The 16,075-nt window shown below is 31.8% G+C and overlaps 2 protein-coding genes across 5 annotated transcripts; both read right to left on the reverse strand.

The window, feature by feature from the left end:
* Window positions 1–1,390: 1,390 nt before the first annotated feature.
* LOC139816145 (leukotriene A-4 hydrolase-like) lies at window positions 1,391–7,526 on the reverse strand. Of its 3 annotated transcripts, none has more exons than XM_071783513.1 (11): window positions 7,254–7,526; window positions 5,642–5,814; window positions 5,108–5,223; window positions 4,815–5,020; window positions 4,608–4,716; window positions 4,467–4,535; window positions 3,934–4,219; window positions 3,497–3,795; window positions 3,037–3,285; window positions 2,674–2,957; window positions 1,391–2,601 (listed from the first exon to the last, which is right to left on the reverse strand). In XM_071783513.1, the coding sequence occupies exons 2-11, from the start codon at window positions 5,691–5,693 to the stop codon at window positions 2,334–2,336; spliced, it is 1,938 nt and encodes a 645-aa protein (XP_071639614.1). In that variant the 5' UTR covers window positions 5,694–5,814; window positions 7,254–7,526; the 3' UTR covers window positions 1,391–2,333. The 3 variants fall into 3 exon arrangements, with proteins under 3 accessions (XP_071639614.1, XP_071639613.1, XP_071639615.1); XM_071783512.1 differs by having other exon boundaries at window positions 6,997–7,522; XM_071783514.1 differs by lacking the exons at window positions 3,037–3,285; window positions 3,497–3,795 and having other exon boundaries at window positions 2,674–2,857; window positions 6,997–7,521.
* Window positions 7,527–11,292: 3,766 nt separating this feature from the next.
* Window positions 11,293–15,946, reverse strand: LOC139816144 (leukotriene A-4 hydrolase-like). Of its 2 annotated transcripts, none has more exons than XM_071783510.1 (10): window positions 15,704–15,942; window positions 15,156–15,280; window positions 14,839–15,023; window positions 14,605–14,716; window positions 14,462–14,530; window positions 13,829–14,153; window positions 13,375–13,685; window positions 12,941–13,213; window positions 12,555–12,847; window positions 11,293–12,487 (listed from the first exon to the last, which is right to left on the reverse strand). In XM_071783510.1, exons 1-10 carry the CDS (start codon window positions 15,753–15,755, stop codon window positions 12,217–12,219), a joined length of 2,016 nt encoding a protein of 671 aa, XP_071639611.1. In that variant the 5' UTR covers window positions 15,756–15,942; the 3' UTR covers window positions 11,293–12,216. The 2 variants fall into 2 exon arrangements, with proteins under 2 accessions (XP_071639611.1, XP_071639612.1); XM_071783511.1 differs by having other exon boundaries at window positions 12,317–12,446; window positions 15,704–15,946.
* Window positions 15,947–16,075: the final 129 nt, after the last annotated feature.

The raw sequence follows: 16,075 nt of genomic DNA on the forward strand, positions 1-16,075 counted from the left end.
TGACCTGATGATGTTGGCCGGCACGCTTCCGCTCGCGCTTCCGCCGCCCGCCGCCAGATGACGCGCCCCGCGCGCCGGTCGATAATCGACTGTAATTAAAAGATCTTATCGACTCTGGGTAAATTTTTTTTTATTCTACGTTTATTTTTAATTAAACGCCTCATTCTCCGTTTCATTATTTGTTTAATTGTTTTTCTGCGTTTATAAATAAGAACAGTATAATATCAATAAGTTTTTAATGCAACAACACAGTGCATATTATTATCTGTAACTAATTTTTAGTACAATAAAACTTCAAGTATTATTACGTGTCATTATATATGATTATTATCATTTTTAATTCGTGTTCAAAGGTTCTCCTAAACTAAGAATAGCCATACCAACTAAGTATAAGCTATACCAACGCCCTACCCGTCAATCGTCCTACATCCAAAGTAGTCTTTATCGCGAGTACGGTCGATGGACAATATATAAATTGTATAGGTATTTATTGATACCCGTGTTTCGCTACGGTATGTAACTACTTTAAATAAAAAGAACCAAGTCAATTTCTCATCGGGCCTAAGAGAAATTGGTGAAAACATATTTTAATTTGTTTCAGCCCTTTAAGGGTTGAACTTATAAAGCATTTTTTTTTAATGGATGCTTACGACATGGCAGGAATATGCGCCCCTAACTTCATGAAGTTTCTAGATTTAGGGGTTTAGGCTGGACGTTGATGAGTCAGTCAATCAGTCAGGACATTTGTTTTTATATATATAGATTTTAAGAATTATAGGTATTACGCAACAGAAAAATTTAATGATGACATATCGTTACACGCGTAGTACCTGCTGTGCTGTGTGTTTGTATATATAAATGCATATATCAATTTAGTATAAGGTAGAGCAATGTGAAGTAAATTTTAATAGTTTTAAATATGTATTAAGAAATATATTTAAAAAGTTGTATTGTTCGACAAGACAAATTTAAAAACGGAAATAAATGCGGTAAACTATGTGTCTTTCAATAGATGTTTTTTAAATAAAATTATATAAATCTTCTAACACATCGCAATAAAGAAATAACTGAAATAATAATAAATATATTTTAAAATTTTCAGTACTTATCGAAATATACCGTAAATTAATTTTTGTCTTAATTAGACATACAGACGCGAGGTACGCGCTATTTAGCTTTAATATTATAGGTAAAGGTATACTATTACTGTCACATTATTAAGCTTTATTTTAATATTTCTATGCAGAATAGCTAAAGGAACAGAATTACATATGAACAATTATTCAGTTCTATTTAGATAAGATAGGTACTGATGATATTAATATATCATACAAAAAAATTACACAAAAAATTCTTTTAATACATTTATTTTTTTATTTTTTCTCTTGAATATTTGTTTGTTATAAATTTTGAACAGTAGTTATTAAAATATAAATTGAATGTATATAGGACAGAATATATAATATAAATTGTTACGTCATAGAACAGGCTTGCAGCTGGTTTGCACATTATTTCAGTCGCTTTATACTTACAATATGCATTCTCCCTTCTCGCGTTTCGTAGCATCTAGGCTGTTTGCGGAAACATAAGATGCTCGAGCTCAGGGATGGTATTACATTGAGAAAAAAAATTGACTGTACGCGCGGACTAAATTTGTATAATTGTTGATCCAATGGTTGATTCAACAATTATTAAGTTGCACAAAGAAAAGTGTAATCATTCTATAGTTAATTCATGTCTCATCCATAAAAATTTTTTAATGAAAATTAGTTAATTTAACTAATGTTAAACCAACTAATGTTTAGTTGAACGTATCAGACTAAATATTTTAGTTGGATGAAATATATTTAGCGTTTTTCAATAAATTACTTTCTCAGAGTAGCTATAAATAGTGCGCCCTCGCGCGTGCCTGAGTGTTTGTGTATGTGTGTGGTGTGTAATAGGATATATATTACATATTATATAATTATACATATAATACATATATTTTAAATATATAAATATATATATATATGTATAATATATTATATTATATTATTACATGGATTTTAATATATAATAACAACTATGACCAGTGAATACACCAGCGCACACTCGACAAAGTTTTACACAGGCATACGATTTATAAGTTAATACCTTTTCTTAGCTTAGCTCGAACCATTTATGGCTCCGTGAACAACATATATGCTACGAAACGAGAGGAGTGAAGTTAATAGTAAGCAACATCAGCCGTATTGCGCAAATCTACTGTAGTGTCATTAACCAATCACAGAAACGCATCAGCATATAAAGACGGTAAAAGATGCCAGAGCTCAGGGATGGTATCTTGAAAATTAAGTTGTACCGACTCTAAATTCCGGCTTAGACAAATCAACGTCAAGAATTGATTCCAATTCTTTTATGGTTTTGGGAAGCATTTTAGAACGATTATCAGGGTCAATGAACCATGACCTGGCCAAACTACGAGCTTGTTCAAATTCGTGCAAATCGCGGAATATTGAGCAGGCATATTTCGGCATACAATATTCGCTGGCAAACTTTAAAGCTTCCGTTACGTAGTTTAAATCTCTACTTTTGATACACAAGCGCAGCCAGAGAAACCTGCGAGATACCGTGCGCGATATGTTACTCGATCAACTGCAAAACAATCTGAATATAGAAAAGTATATTTACCTTATTTCACAAATCTTCTGGTCGTCCAGAAACGCACATCCTAGCAATTGTAACTTGGGTCTTGGCACCGCGGGCAATGCAAGTAGATAGGTTAAAAATTCTATTTTAACAAAATCATTAGCATTGCGTACTTCATCTCGTATCAGATCATAATCCACTTCTTGTTGTGCGACCAACTTTTCCGCTATAAAGTGCCATTTAGACCTTATGATCATGGGATTGTGATGAGAAGGTGGGAAAGTTGGAACATTAAACCATCTTTCCCAATCTACATTATTTAATATCTAGCCACAAGATAAAAGTTGTTATTCGCTGTTTAATAAAATTAAGAACTATAGTTTATTTGCATAAAAATTATGTTACCGTGTGTTTATTTCTGAAATGTTCATACAGGGAATTCTTAAAACGGTTAGTCGTTAGAATTACATGGTCTTCTCTACAAAGTGGCAATAAACTATTTACAAGAAAACGATTGAACTCAATGTGGCCACCTAAGAGATTTTGTAAGTAATTCAAAAACACACACCCTTTTTCCGACACGTACTTGATAATATTCATGGGCAATAAGGCATTCGTAAAAACAGGTACTAAACAGACGGATTTTAACTCTGGCTGTAATAGTAATTCAGTTTCAGAAAATAGTATAAAATTATGTAAATGTTAACTGTAATAGCACAATTCAGTTTCAAAAAATAGTGTAGTTTAAGTATGTAGTAGAAATGCATATGAAGTGAAGCACACGTATGAAGTGAAAAATAATATTATCAATCATATTCAGTACATTTCTTTCTGTAATTTTATCCAAGCAAAATTAATACTTTACCATTTTCAGCACATTGTTAATGCCTTTTATTTTTAGAAAATCGCGGATATCTTCGTCGGCTATTATATTATTTATAGGATTCCTATAAATGAATGTACTAAGACCTTTAATCAACCACAAGTCTTTGAAATCTTTAATCGGAACTATCCTTCCTATCCAGCTCTCAATGATGTTTTGAACAATTGTATCGATCATAGAATAATGTCCTCCAAGTAAAGTTGACGACACGAATGTCATATCAGGAATTTGCATATCGAATTTCGGCACATTTGGTGGAAGCACACATACATTAACTTTACCTACATATATTACTTTATAAATATATTAAGAATAAGATAATAATAAAAGAAACAAGACGGACAATTTCTTATAAAATAAAATGCATATAAACTAATTGTACATATAAACTGAAACGACAAATTAAGTTGAAATATTACCCAAGAAACCATACGACTCTTTGATGTTGGACAGCATGGTCATAATTTTATGAATAGCCCATGTAGCCTCATGCGAATATTTCTGTTCAGTCCACAAATTGCATTTTAGATTCGAATTACTGATCACCTCTCTTTGTGAACCTATTATAATATATATCTCATACGGTGCCATTGGTTCATTTCGCGGGTGAAAAAATGTGTATTCAACTTTGTCATCATCCACATCTTCTTTTATTTTCTTCCCAGGCATCATAACGTCAAGACCACGACCACTTGGTACATAAATCTAAAAGAAATGTAAGGTAAACATCAATAAAAGTTGAATAGGTAAACCATTCTGTAAATAGATAAAGTAGTAAATATAAAAGTTTGAAATTGCAATTTTACATGCTTACATTTATTTCCCTAACATATGTTATACTTTTCACTTTGACGTTTTATTACTTTTATTAATAATATCAATGTCAATCAATCAGACATTACTGTGCTTACAAATATATACGAAATGCATACTGCAATGTTTAAATTCTTACCTTCGAATAGAATGAGGTTCTATTTGATGGTGTATCTTGACAGGGAAATATAGCTCTGGCATATGTAAGCTGAAAATATATTGATTTGTGAGTACTATACACGTTGATACAGGAGAACTAAATCATTGTTTTATAATTCACCTTGGTGTTAGATATCAAGAGAAATTTATCATCGAAAGTTTGTTCACGTCTTAGCCAATACAGTGCAGGAGAGTCTGGACTTGTCTTATATATAACCTGAATATAATAACTGCAAATACGATATATACATCGTCATATATACATATAGAATATCTGTATCAATAATTTCGTAAATCTATGTACTTGTCAAACATATTCCATACTTACATATTAGAACTAACTTTCCTTTTTTTAGAGCTTGAAGAGGCTGCACTATCAACGTTTGGTAGGGTAATTTTAAGTTTTCTGCCAAAGTTATCATCATGCGGATTTTCCTCATGAGTAAAAGTTAATTTTCTGGTAGAAAATTTGTAGGGAGTGTCCCTGTAGCCTTTTGTGACATCAGTTATTAGAAGATTGTAGGTATCTAAAACCTAATTACTTGATATTATTAACTAAACTGAAATATATATATATATTATATACATGTATAATAAAATTAAAAGAAAATGTTTACTAACTAGTTCGTTACACTTCGACACTTTCTTCTTTACTGTCAATATTGCCCTGCCTTCAAGAACATGATTTTCGACATCCACGGATAATTCTAAGCGAGTGTGAGTCACAGAAACGAGGTCTAACAAATAACAAATTATAGAAACTGAAATTTATTCAAATACTCAACGAGGCAATATATAAATAATAATTATAAGTACGTGTCGAGAAATATAATACATTACAATTAAATATAATTTTAAAACCCTATAGGATATAGTTCTTAGTAGAGAAATTTCAATAGCGTTATGAAATGTTTGACATATTTTTTGTATTTAAAGAAACAATGACCTTGCTACAGTGAAACAATGGCATAATTTACAAAATTGTGCGGATTATATTTAAAAACTTGGAGATACGAACGACAGCGCCGCATTTCAATACCGATAAACTTGTAATTACCCGATATCAGTGTTTTATTTTTCTTTAGAAGACATAACGAAAATAAAGATTTAATATTTAATATTATACTTATATAAATAATTACGTAATTAATATACCTGGGTTCGAATAAGAATACGGAATATCATCTCCTGCAGATGGCTGATCCATTTTAAAATTTGTGTGAACTTTTCCAAATGCGTACCGACAATAGAATAACTATATCATCAAATTAAGAACAGTATCGCTCGCTCTCTTCCCTCTCCAACTGATCCCTCTCCTACTGTCCTACCTTCAACGTTTAAATTTTCTCGTGTTTAACAACATATTTGTTTATTTGTTAGAGTGTATATGAAGTGACTTTCATGTACCGCACAAACAGTTGACGGTTACATTTGGCAAATCAAATACGCACAATAAAAATTTATTTTCTTTTAACGCACGATTTATACTGAAATTAATAAGTAACAATATATAATAATATAACGATATAATATACAGTGTATCGTGGGAGCGTTTATATTAAAAAAAAAAAAACAACTCGGCGATACGGCTAAGGCACCACTTTGTAAAACGAAAAATTTTTAAAAATATTTTTTTGCTCTTTAAGGTTTATGCAATAAAGTTCTTATAAAAAGTTTTCGATTCAGTAAATTATTCTCTTTAAATAAATTGCCAAAGTTAGGTATCATTTTTAGGCCTCAGAGATGATAAGTACGCCCTTGAAAAATTTAAAATTTTATGTTTGCGATTTAAAAATGATTAAAGTTTAAATATTAATTTTTGAAGTAACCTACGACTATATCATTCCAATATCAAAGAATAACGCAACACGAGGAGATTGAGACAAAAATTATTCCACAATATTTTATCGAAAAAATGTTCTTTAAATCGAAATAAAATTCTCATCATGTTAGTGTGGCAAAATGGAGCAAATAGGATCATTCGTAGCAAAGTGACAATATTTTCCACTTGTTCTGGTTGACCAGAGCAGGTTTACTCGAGAACCCGTGCCGAATCACCCTGACTCGGATTATTATATTTTCATTCGCGTCTGATTTTGTTGTAATATCTTCAAACGTGATTATAATGTCTTGCAACAAAAATATATCATATAGAATGATATTTCAGTACAAATGTTTGTAACAATGGAAACGAAAGCTATGCAAACTCGTGCGATCGCATTCGCCGTAAATATGGAAAGCGTCAATTTTAACGATAAATACTCATTATTTTACTGCTCTGGCGTACATTTCTAAAATTTATGAAATAAATAATTGATAAATAATAAAAGTTATAAAATAAACATTTTATTACAATTCGACACGATTGGTTATATATTATTCGAACGACGAATGCATGATTTATTCAAGTATGATTCGTGCTCGACCGGATTCAGCGGAGCGCGATTTATGCCGGTACCACAGAAAGATTGCGAAACTAGGGGAATGCTGCGGATGAGGGAACGACTTACTTTACTGCGATTAATTTGCACCGGGACCTCTTGTCACACTTGACGGATACTGTTGTGGTTCGAATCGCTCGGAAATCTTGAGGCGTCAATAGTCTGCCGCAAACGCGAGACGAAGATCTTGCCGAGCATCGATTTGATGCCCTTACCGCTGAAATCTTGCGGTCGAAAAAATCTTGCTTGCGAGCCAGACTCCGAGCGCGAAGGCGATTCGATAACAGAGATTCCGTGCGAGCTTCTTGGATAAGCTCGATAATCACTCGTGGAGAATACTCTGTCTTTCTGGACACTTCCGCACTTGGATGATTGGGCGGCGATGTCGCGCACGAATCGGTTGAGAATGTTGCGTTAAGTCGAGAGAACTTGCTTCTGATACGTGCAAAACGAGTATGCCGCGATCGTTCTTTTCCGCTCGGAAGGTTCTCGAGGGCGGAAAACGAAGGCGAGATGCGGAACGCGGCGCTCTCTGATAGATCATCCGACGAATGACGGAGTTGCGCTGTGGGCACAATTTTCGCAAACTAAGACACTGCGCGTGTCAGGAGTTGCGCCGTGTTCCGATTCTCGACAATTCCGGCATGCGCGCACCTGTACGTGGGGCGGGATCGACGCGTGATCTACCACGCGGGACGGCGTGATCGACAACCCCATGCGGATCGAATCCGTGCCCCGAGACTGACAGTAGGCACGTCGCAGTCAGCCTCACGGCCCGATTACATAGAGAATATGTTCGATCACCTTACCACAGTACAATTCGCACTAATATACATTCATGCTTTATATATGACTTAATCTTGAATACACGTTTAAAGCAATTTTTTCATAATTTATTATCTCTATTGCGTTTTTCCGTAAATTACGCTGGAAAAATGTTTTATTAGCGATTACAGTGTTTTTACAGGATTAAATGTGACCAATATTGAAAAAATTGAAAACGCCGAACAAAAGTGGTCCTTTTATCATTTCACTCCGTTTGCGGATCAAATTTAATTATCTAATATTGTCTTGTAAATAATTTTTTTATAAACCGTTTTTCACTTTCTTATTAATACTTTTTTCAAAAGTATTAACACAAACAACGGTATAGTGATCTCTAGGATGTTTCATGATTTACATTCTTTAAGACACAATCTTGCCTTTTGTTAATTTTATTAAAACTATGCAAACCAAATGAGAACCGCGATTACGTTAAGTCTAATCTGTGTCATGCAAAAATATATCTTATGTATTCTTACAGTTTTAAAGGCACCTAGTTACAAAAACTTATTTCGGAAATAATATTAATTTCCGAAAAAGATAAATTGCTTTGTTTATTATTTTGCAGCTTTTAACATAATTCTATACACATCATTCTTTAAATAGTTAAATGTAATTATATATATTCTTTAATATTTTTAGAGAAGCTTTCGAAAGAGAAATGTACATTCTGCAGATTAATATTTTATTTATGTATTAATATCTTATATTTAAGTAGTCCGTCATTTGTAGCGCAATCGGCAAAGAAATATAATTTATATATTTCTGTTGAGTCTACATAGTTACAATTAGTTTAGGATTTTTATGTGTAGATCCATTGTCTTTCCGATTGCACTATCAATAACGGAGTACTTTGATATAATTGAGTATTTCTATATTTTTATAAAAAATTGAAATTATTATACAACGGAGAATTGGTGGTAACATCATTATGCGCACAGTAGGGTTATTTCATAGAGCAAAATATCTTTAATAAAAAAAAATATATATATATGTATAATATATAGAGATATAAAATGATATTTAGTCACACAGTTTATAAATATCAAACCATTTAATATTTAATCACGCAATAGATGTTAACGTTATACACGATATTTAAATCTATAACAACAGACTGATATACCTTTCGCATCTTTATCTTTGTAAAATAAATTAATAAATTACAATGTCGATTGCTACGAAGAGATACTTGAGATTAGGTATTGCAAAATGCAATAAAAGTCTCAGAACCGCTATACACGATCCTATCTATAACCATTGAAACTGGTAAATATATGTACATATACATTTTTTTTAACAGCATTAATTGCCATTATTAAATAGTCGTTCATGGCGGTGCCGAATGTGGAGGTTGGGGTCAGCAATTTGAAACAGCACTGTGCTTCTCATCCGCATAATAAGACATTGTTACGACATCGCCACATTAATGAGACATTGACCCTAAAAAAAAATTTTTTTTATGAAATATGCAACAAGCGTGAGAATAGGTATGCAGGCAAAGTAATGATTTTTACTAACTTGATTTTTGTGAGGGCTGTGAAGAAGCACACACTGCGTCATAAAGAACGCTACCGTAGCGTTACCGCTTAATGCCGTAATGTGCGCGCGAACAATTGCCAAAACTTCCACCGCGAAACTGTGGGTGAAACCACTCAATCCACCATTCTGTAACACATCATTATCATCAGGATTTTAATAGTTGAATTTCTAACAATCCGTTGAGAATAATCGTCATTATGAACTCGCTCACCTCCCGTATCGATGTACTTTCGCGAATGAAAAAGACATATAAGTTGCCTTGATATCTCTCTATTCTTCCACCTAGTAGATAAGATAAAGGCGTTATATCCCGTATCTTCCTTTCAAAGGCACCTGTAATGAATTAAAATATAAAGAAATATTCTTGCAATTTTAACGCTTAAAACTTGATAATATCAGGAAACGATAACAAGTGCAAATATAAAATTATATTATATATTTTTTTTTTTTTTAAGAAAAGGTCTTTACATGTTTACGTTTATAAGTAGTGAATGATGTTAAACGCAAAGGTGAGCGTGGTCTTTGCTTTTGTATAAGGGTACCACTTAAAGTGGCGGGAATTCCTATACAGGTGCGTGTTGCATTGTCGGATGTAACATTGTTCTCGAGATGATCCTCGTCTAGGCTGTATTGAATATCATATCACTATCATCTGACAGAGGAAATAAAAAAATTAAGACTTTTGTTTTAAAAGATGTGGATGGCACTAGACGTTCAGCTAACAAAAATGTAGTAACTATATACGTATGTATAATCGTGAATTGTAATATAAAATCCGATAATATACATATCCTTATTTATTTCGATAAAAATGTAAATAAAACTTGTAAACAAAATTGCAAAAAATACCTGATTTTCTTACTTGATCCTTGCTCAAGAACGACACACGATTTTCCTTTTATATTTATTCGTGTTTAAAGGTTCTCCTAAACCAAGTGCCATACCAACGCTTTACCCGTCAATCGTCCTGCATCCAAAGTAGTCTTTATCGCGAGTATGGTCGACGGACAATATAAATTTTATCGGTATTTATTGATATAGCTTGATACCCGCTACGGTATGTAACTAATACTTTAAATAAAAAGAATCAAGTCGATATCTCATCGGGCCTAAGAGATATGGAGAAATTCGTGAAAACATATTTTACCTCGTTTCACTGCTTTAGGAGATGAACTTATAAAGCTCCTTTCTTAGTGGATGCTTACGACATGGCAGGAATATGCTCCCCCAACTTCATGAAGTTTCTAGATTTAGGGGGTTTAGGCTGGACGTTGATGAGTCAGTCAATCAGTCAGGACATTTGTTTTTATATATATAGATTTTAAGAATTATACGCAACAGAAAAATTTAATGATGACATATCGTTACACGCGTAGTACTGTGTTGTGTGTGTGTGTGTGTATATATAAATACCTATACCAATTTAGTAGGTAGAGCAATGTAAAGTAAATTTTAATAGCTTAAACATATGTATTAAGAAATATATTTAAAAAGTTGTATTGTTTGAGAAAATAAATTTGAAAACGGAAATAAATTCGGTAAACTATGCGTCTTTCAATAGATGTTTTTTAAATAAAATTATATAAATCTTCTAACACATTGCAATAAAGAAATAACTGAAATAATAATAAACAATTTAATAATATCAAAATACAAAACTGAAATTTTATATATTATATTTATTAATTAAAATTTATATATTTTAAAACTTTCAGTATTTATCGAAATATTCTGTAAATAAATTTTTGTCTTAACTAAACATACAGACGCGCCGTACGCGCTATTTAGCTTTAATATTTAGGTAAAGGTACTATTACTGTTACATATAATTATTAAGCTTTATTTTAATATATCTATGCAGAATAGCTAAAGGAACAGAATTACATATGAACAATTATTCAGTTCTGTTTAGAAGATAGGTACTGATGACATTAATATATCATATACAAAAAATTACACAAAAAATTCTTCTAATACATTTATTTCTTTAATTTTTCTCTTGAATATTTGTTTGTTATAAATTTCAAAGTAGTTATTAAAATATAAATTGAATGTATATAAAACAGAATATAATATAAATTGTTACATCATAGAACAGGCCTACAGCTGGTTTGCACATTTCAGCCGATCTTATACCTACTACATCTTCCCTCCTCGGGTTTCGTAGCATCTAGGCTGTTTGCGGAAACATAAGATGCTCGAGCTCAGGGATGGTATTACATTGAGAAAAAAAATTGACTGTACGCGCGGACTAAATTTGTATAATTGTTGATCCAATGGTTGATTCAACAATTATTAAGTTATGTATAACTAAGAGATGTATAGTTATTCAATAGTTTATTCATGTCATCCATCAACATTTTTAAGTAAAAATTAGTTACTTTAACAAATGTTTAGTTGAATGTATCAGACTAAATATTTTAGTTTGATGAAATACGTTTTGCGTTTTTCAATAAATTTTTTTTCTCAGTGTAGCTATAAATAGTGCGCTTTCGCGCGCGCTGAGTGTGTATGTGTGTGGTGTGTAATAGGATATATATTACATATTATATAATTATACATATATTACATATATTTTAATTATATAAATATATAATATATATATGTATAATATATTATATTATATTATATTATTACATGGATTTTATATGCATATATAATAACAATTATGACCAGTAAATATATCAGCGCAAACTTGCCAAAGTTTCACACAAGCATACGATTTATAAGTTAATACCTTTCATGGCTTCGTGAACAACATGCATGCCACGAAACGAAGTTAATAGTAAGCAATATCGGCCGTAAAGCCCAAATTTGCTGTAGACCTGTATGTCATTTTGTATCAATCAGGACAAACTTATTTTAACTTTTTTTCCGACATATCATCTTCCGTCAGTATATATATATAGGACATTTGTTGTATAATCATTCTCTATCATCCAATGTAACCTCAAGAATGTTTGATAATTCGTTTATGGTTTCGGGAAGCATTTTCGAGAGCAGTGTAGAATTATCAAGCTGATTCACAAACCATATTTTGGCCAACTCACGAGTTTCTTCTAAATTGTACAAATCGCGGATTATTGGGCAGGCATATTTTGGCGTACAATATTCGTAGGCAAAGTTTAAAGCGTCCTCTTGTACTCGTCCGTCACCTAAGCATTTACTTTTGATACACAATCGCAGCCAGAGAAACCTGCAAGATACGTGCGCGATATGTTACTCAACTACAAAACAATCTGAATATAGAAATGTATATTTACCTTATTTCACAAACATTCTGGTCACGCAGAAACGCAAGTCTTAGCATTCGTAACTTGTCTTCCGTCAGAACCGTATTGGGCAATGCAAGTAAATAGGTTAAAAATTCTATTATAACGAGATTATTAGACTGTCCCAATTTTCTAATCGTATCAAAAGACGCTGATGTTTCTTGTAAGATCCACTGGTCTGCTTGATCTTGCCAATAAGTTTTCCTTATGGTCATGGAATCGGACTGAGAAGCTGGGACACCTGTTCTATATAACCATCCATCCCAATCTACAGAATTTAACAGCTAGCCACAAGATAAAAGTTGTTATTCGCTGCTTAATAAACTTAATAAACTAAAAAACTAAGAACTAATTTATTTGCATAAAAATCATGTTACCTCATCTTTTCCTATAAGGGAAAAATATCCATTCAGAAGAATCTTAAAACGATTAGTCGTTAGGATTGCACGGTTTTCACCGTGTTCAATTTTCTCATAGAATGGCAATATAATATGTACAAGAAAACTTGTGAAATCTGTGGGGCCACCTAACTTATTTTCTAAGTAATTCAAAAATATACACCCTTTTTCCGACACGTACTTGATAATATTTATAGGCAGAAATTCTTTCGTAAAATCAGGTACTAAAGAGACGGTATTTAATAACTGCGGCTGTAATAGTAATTCAGTTTCAGAAAATAGTGTAGTAAGTATATGTAGTAGAAATGCATATGAAGTGGAAAGCACACGTATGAAGTGGAAAATATTATCAATCAATATATTCAATACATATTTCTTTCTATAATTTTATCCAAGAAAAACTAATACTTTACCATACTTAGCAGATTGTTAATGCCTTTTATTTTTAGATCGTTGCGAAATTTCCTTTCATTGTCGATTATTTCATCATTTATAGGATTTCTATAAATGAATGTACTAAGGCTTTTAATCAACCACAAGTCTTTGAAATTGTCAATCGCAACTGTCCTTCCTATCCAGCTCTCAATGATGTTTTGAACAATTGTATCGATTATAGAATACTGATCTCCTTCAAGTAAACTTGATGACACAAATGTCATATAAGGATATTGCATATCGAATTCCGGCACATTTGGTGGAAGCACACATACATTAACAAATTCACCTACAGATATTATTTTATAAATATATTAAAAATAAAATAATAATAAAAGGAACAAGACTGACAATTCCTTATAAAATAAAATGCATATAAACATATTGTAGAACACATATAAACTGAAACGACAAATTAAGTTGAAATATTACCCAAGAAACCATACGACTCTTTGATTTTATACAGGATGTCCACAATTTTATCAAGAAATGGTATACACCGCTCACAAGATTTCTCTTCAGCATCCCAAATTTCTAGATACATAGGTCTAGGTACTTCTTCGCGACTTCTGTGCAAACTTCTTAGGGAACCTACTATAATATGTATCGCATACGGTGGTATACGGCCTTTATGGAGTTGAGTCGTGTCATATAGCGTGCCAAAAGAAAAAAAGTATTTATTTTGGTTATTTTTTGCACCTCTACCCGGTTCCTTTAACCCAGGCATCATAACGTCAAGACCGCCTGGTACAGTAATCTAAAAAATGTAAAGTAAACATCAATAAAAGTTGAATAGGTAAATCATTCTGTAAATAGGTAAAGTAGTAAATATAAAAGTATAAAATTATAATTGCAATTTTACATGCTCACACTTATCTCTTTAACATATATGTTATACTTTTCACTTTGACGTCTTATTATTTTTATTAATAATATCAATGTCAATCAAGCAGACATTACTGTTCTTACAAATCGCGTAAAAGAATCACGGTCGGTCTCGCTCCGCCCGAGACACTACCGTGTCTCTTGATAAATACGAAATGCATACAGTGTTTAAATTCTTACCTCAAAAGAGAATGTGATTCTATTTGATGGTGTATCTTGACAGGGAAATATAGCTCTAGCATATGTAAGCTGAAAATATTGATTTGTGAGTATATACAATACACGTTGATACAAGAGAAATAAATCATTCTTTTATAATTCACCTTGCTGTTAGATATCAAGAGGGGATGTATACCATCGGAAGTTTGATGAGGTTTTAGCCAATGCAGTGCAGGAGATTCTGGATGTGTTTCGTATTTAATCTGAATTTGAAATCTGAAAATACGATATCGTCATGTATATATCATATATCGTCATACATCGTCATATATATATATATATACTTGTATCAATAATTTCGAAAATCTATGTATTTGTCAAACATATTCTATACTTACATATTACCACCAAGTTTCATCCTTTTATGGCCTCTTGATGTACCGACTGCACTAGCCACGCTTGGTAGAGTAATGGTGAACTCACTGCCAAAGTTTTTATCATGATTACCAATAGTTTTCCTTAGACTTTCTCCAGTAGAATAGTCTGTCACGTCACCTATTTTAAGTTTGTAGTTATCTAAAACCTAATTATATATATACTTGATATTAATGACAAACTGACAAAAAAAATATATATACATATATATATATATATATATATATATATATATATATATATAAACATATACTAAAATTAAAAAAAAATGTTTACTAACTAGTTCGTTACAATCGTTACACGTCGACGCTTTCTTCTGTATTGACAATATTGCCCTGCCTTCAAGAACATGACGTTCGAAATTCACGGATAATTCTAAGCGAGTGTGAGTCACAGCAACGAGGTCTAATAAATAACAATTTATAGAAATTAAAATTTATTCAAATACTTAACGAGGCAATATATGTAAATAATAATTATAAGTACGTGTCGAGAAATATAATACATTACAATTACATATATAATTTTAAAATTCTTTAGGATATAGTTTTTAGTAGAGAAATTTCAATAGCGTTATGAAATGTTTAACATATATTTTTTGTATTTAAAGAAACAATGACCATGCTACAGTGAAACAATAGCATAATTTACAAAATTGTGCGGATTATATTTAAAAACTTGGAGATACGAACGACAGCGTCGCCTTTCAATACTGATAAATTTATAATTACCCGATATCAATGTTTTATTTTCTTTAGAAAACATAACGAAAATAAAGGTTTAATATTTAATATTATACTTATATAAATAATTACGTAGTTAATATACCTGGTTTTGAATAAGAATACGGAATATCATCTCCTGCAGGTGGCTGATTCATTTTAAAATTTGTGTGAACCTTTCCAAATGCGTACCGACAATAAAATAACTATCATCAAATTAAGAACAGTATCGCTCGCTCTCTTCCCTCTCCAACTGATCCCTCTCCTACTGTCCTACCTTCAACGTTTAAATTTTCTCGTGTTTAACAACATATTTGTTTATTTGTTAGAGTATGAAGTGACTTTCATGTACCGCACAAACAATTGACGGTTACGTTTGGCAAATCAAATACGCACAATAAAAATTTATTTTCTTTTAACGCACGATTTATACTGAAATTAATAAGGGTAACAATATATAATAATATAACGATATAAT

The sequence above is a fragment of the Temnothorax longispinosus genome, chromosome 7, assembly GCF_030848805.1.
Source record: "Temnothorax longispinosus isolate EJ_2023e chromosome 7, Tlon_JGU_v1, whole genome shotgun sequence".
Classification (NCBI taxonomy): domain Eukaryota; kingdom Metazoa; phylum Arthropoda; class Insecta; order Hymenoptera; family Formicidae; genus Temnothorax; species Temnothorax longispinosus.

Bases quoted from the DNA above. Each gene is read 5' to 3' on its own strand.
- LOC139816145 (XM_071783513.1), bottom strand. From the start codon at position 5,693: ATGGATCAGCCATCTGCAGGAGATGATATTCCGTATTCTTATTCGAAC. The intron at 5,224-5,641 runs GTATATTAATTA...GTTATTTGTTAG, and splicing joins GTATTCTTATTCGAACCCAG to ACCTCGTTTCTGTGACTCAC. The intron at 3,796-3,933 runs GTAATATTTCAA...TAATATATGTAG, and splicing joins AGAGTCGTATGGTTTCTTGG to GTAAAGTTAATGTATGTGTG.
- LOC139816144 (XM_071783510.1), bottom strand. From the start codon at position 15,755: ATGAATCAGCCACCTGCAGGAGATGATATTCCGTATTCTTATTCAAAA. The intron at 15,024-15,155 runs GTTAGTAAACAT...ATATATAATTAG, and splicing joins GTAACGATTGTAACGAACTA to GTTTTAGATAACTACAAACT. The intron at 13,686-13,828 runs GTAATATTTCAA...TAATATCTGTAG, and splicing joins AGAGTCGTATGGTTTCTTGG to GTGAATTTGTTAATGTATGT.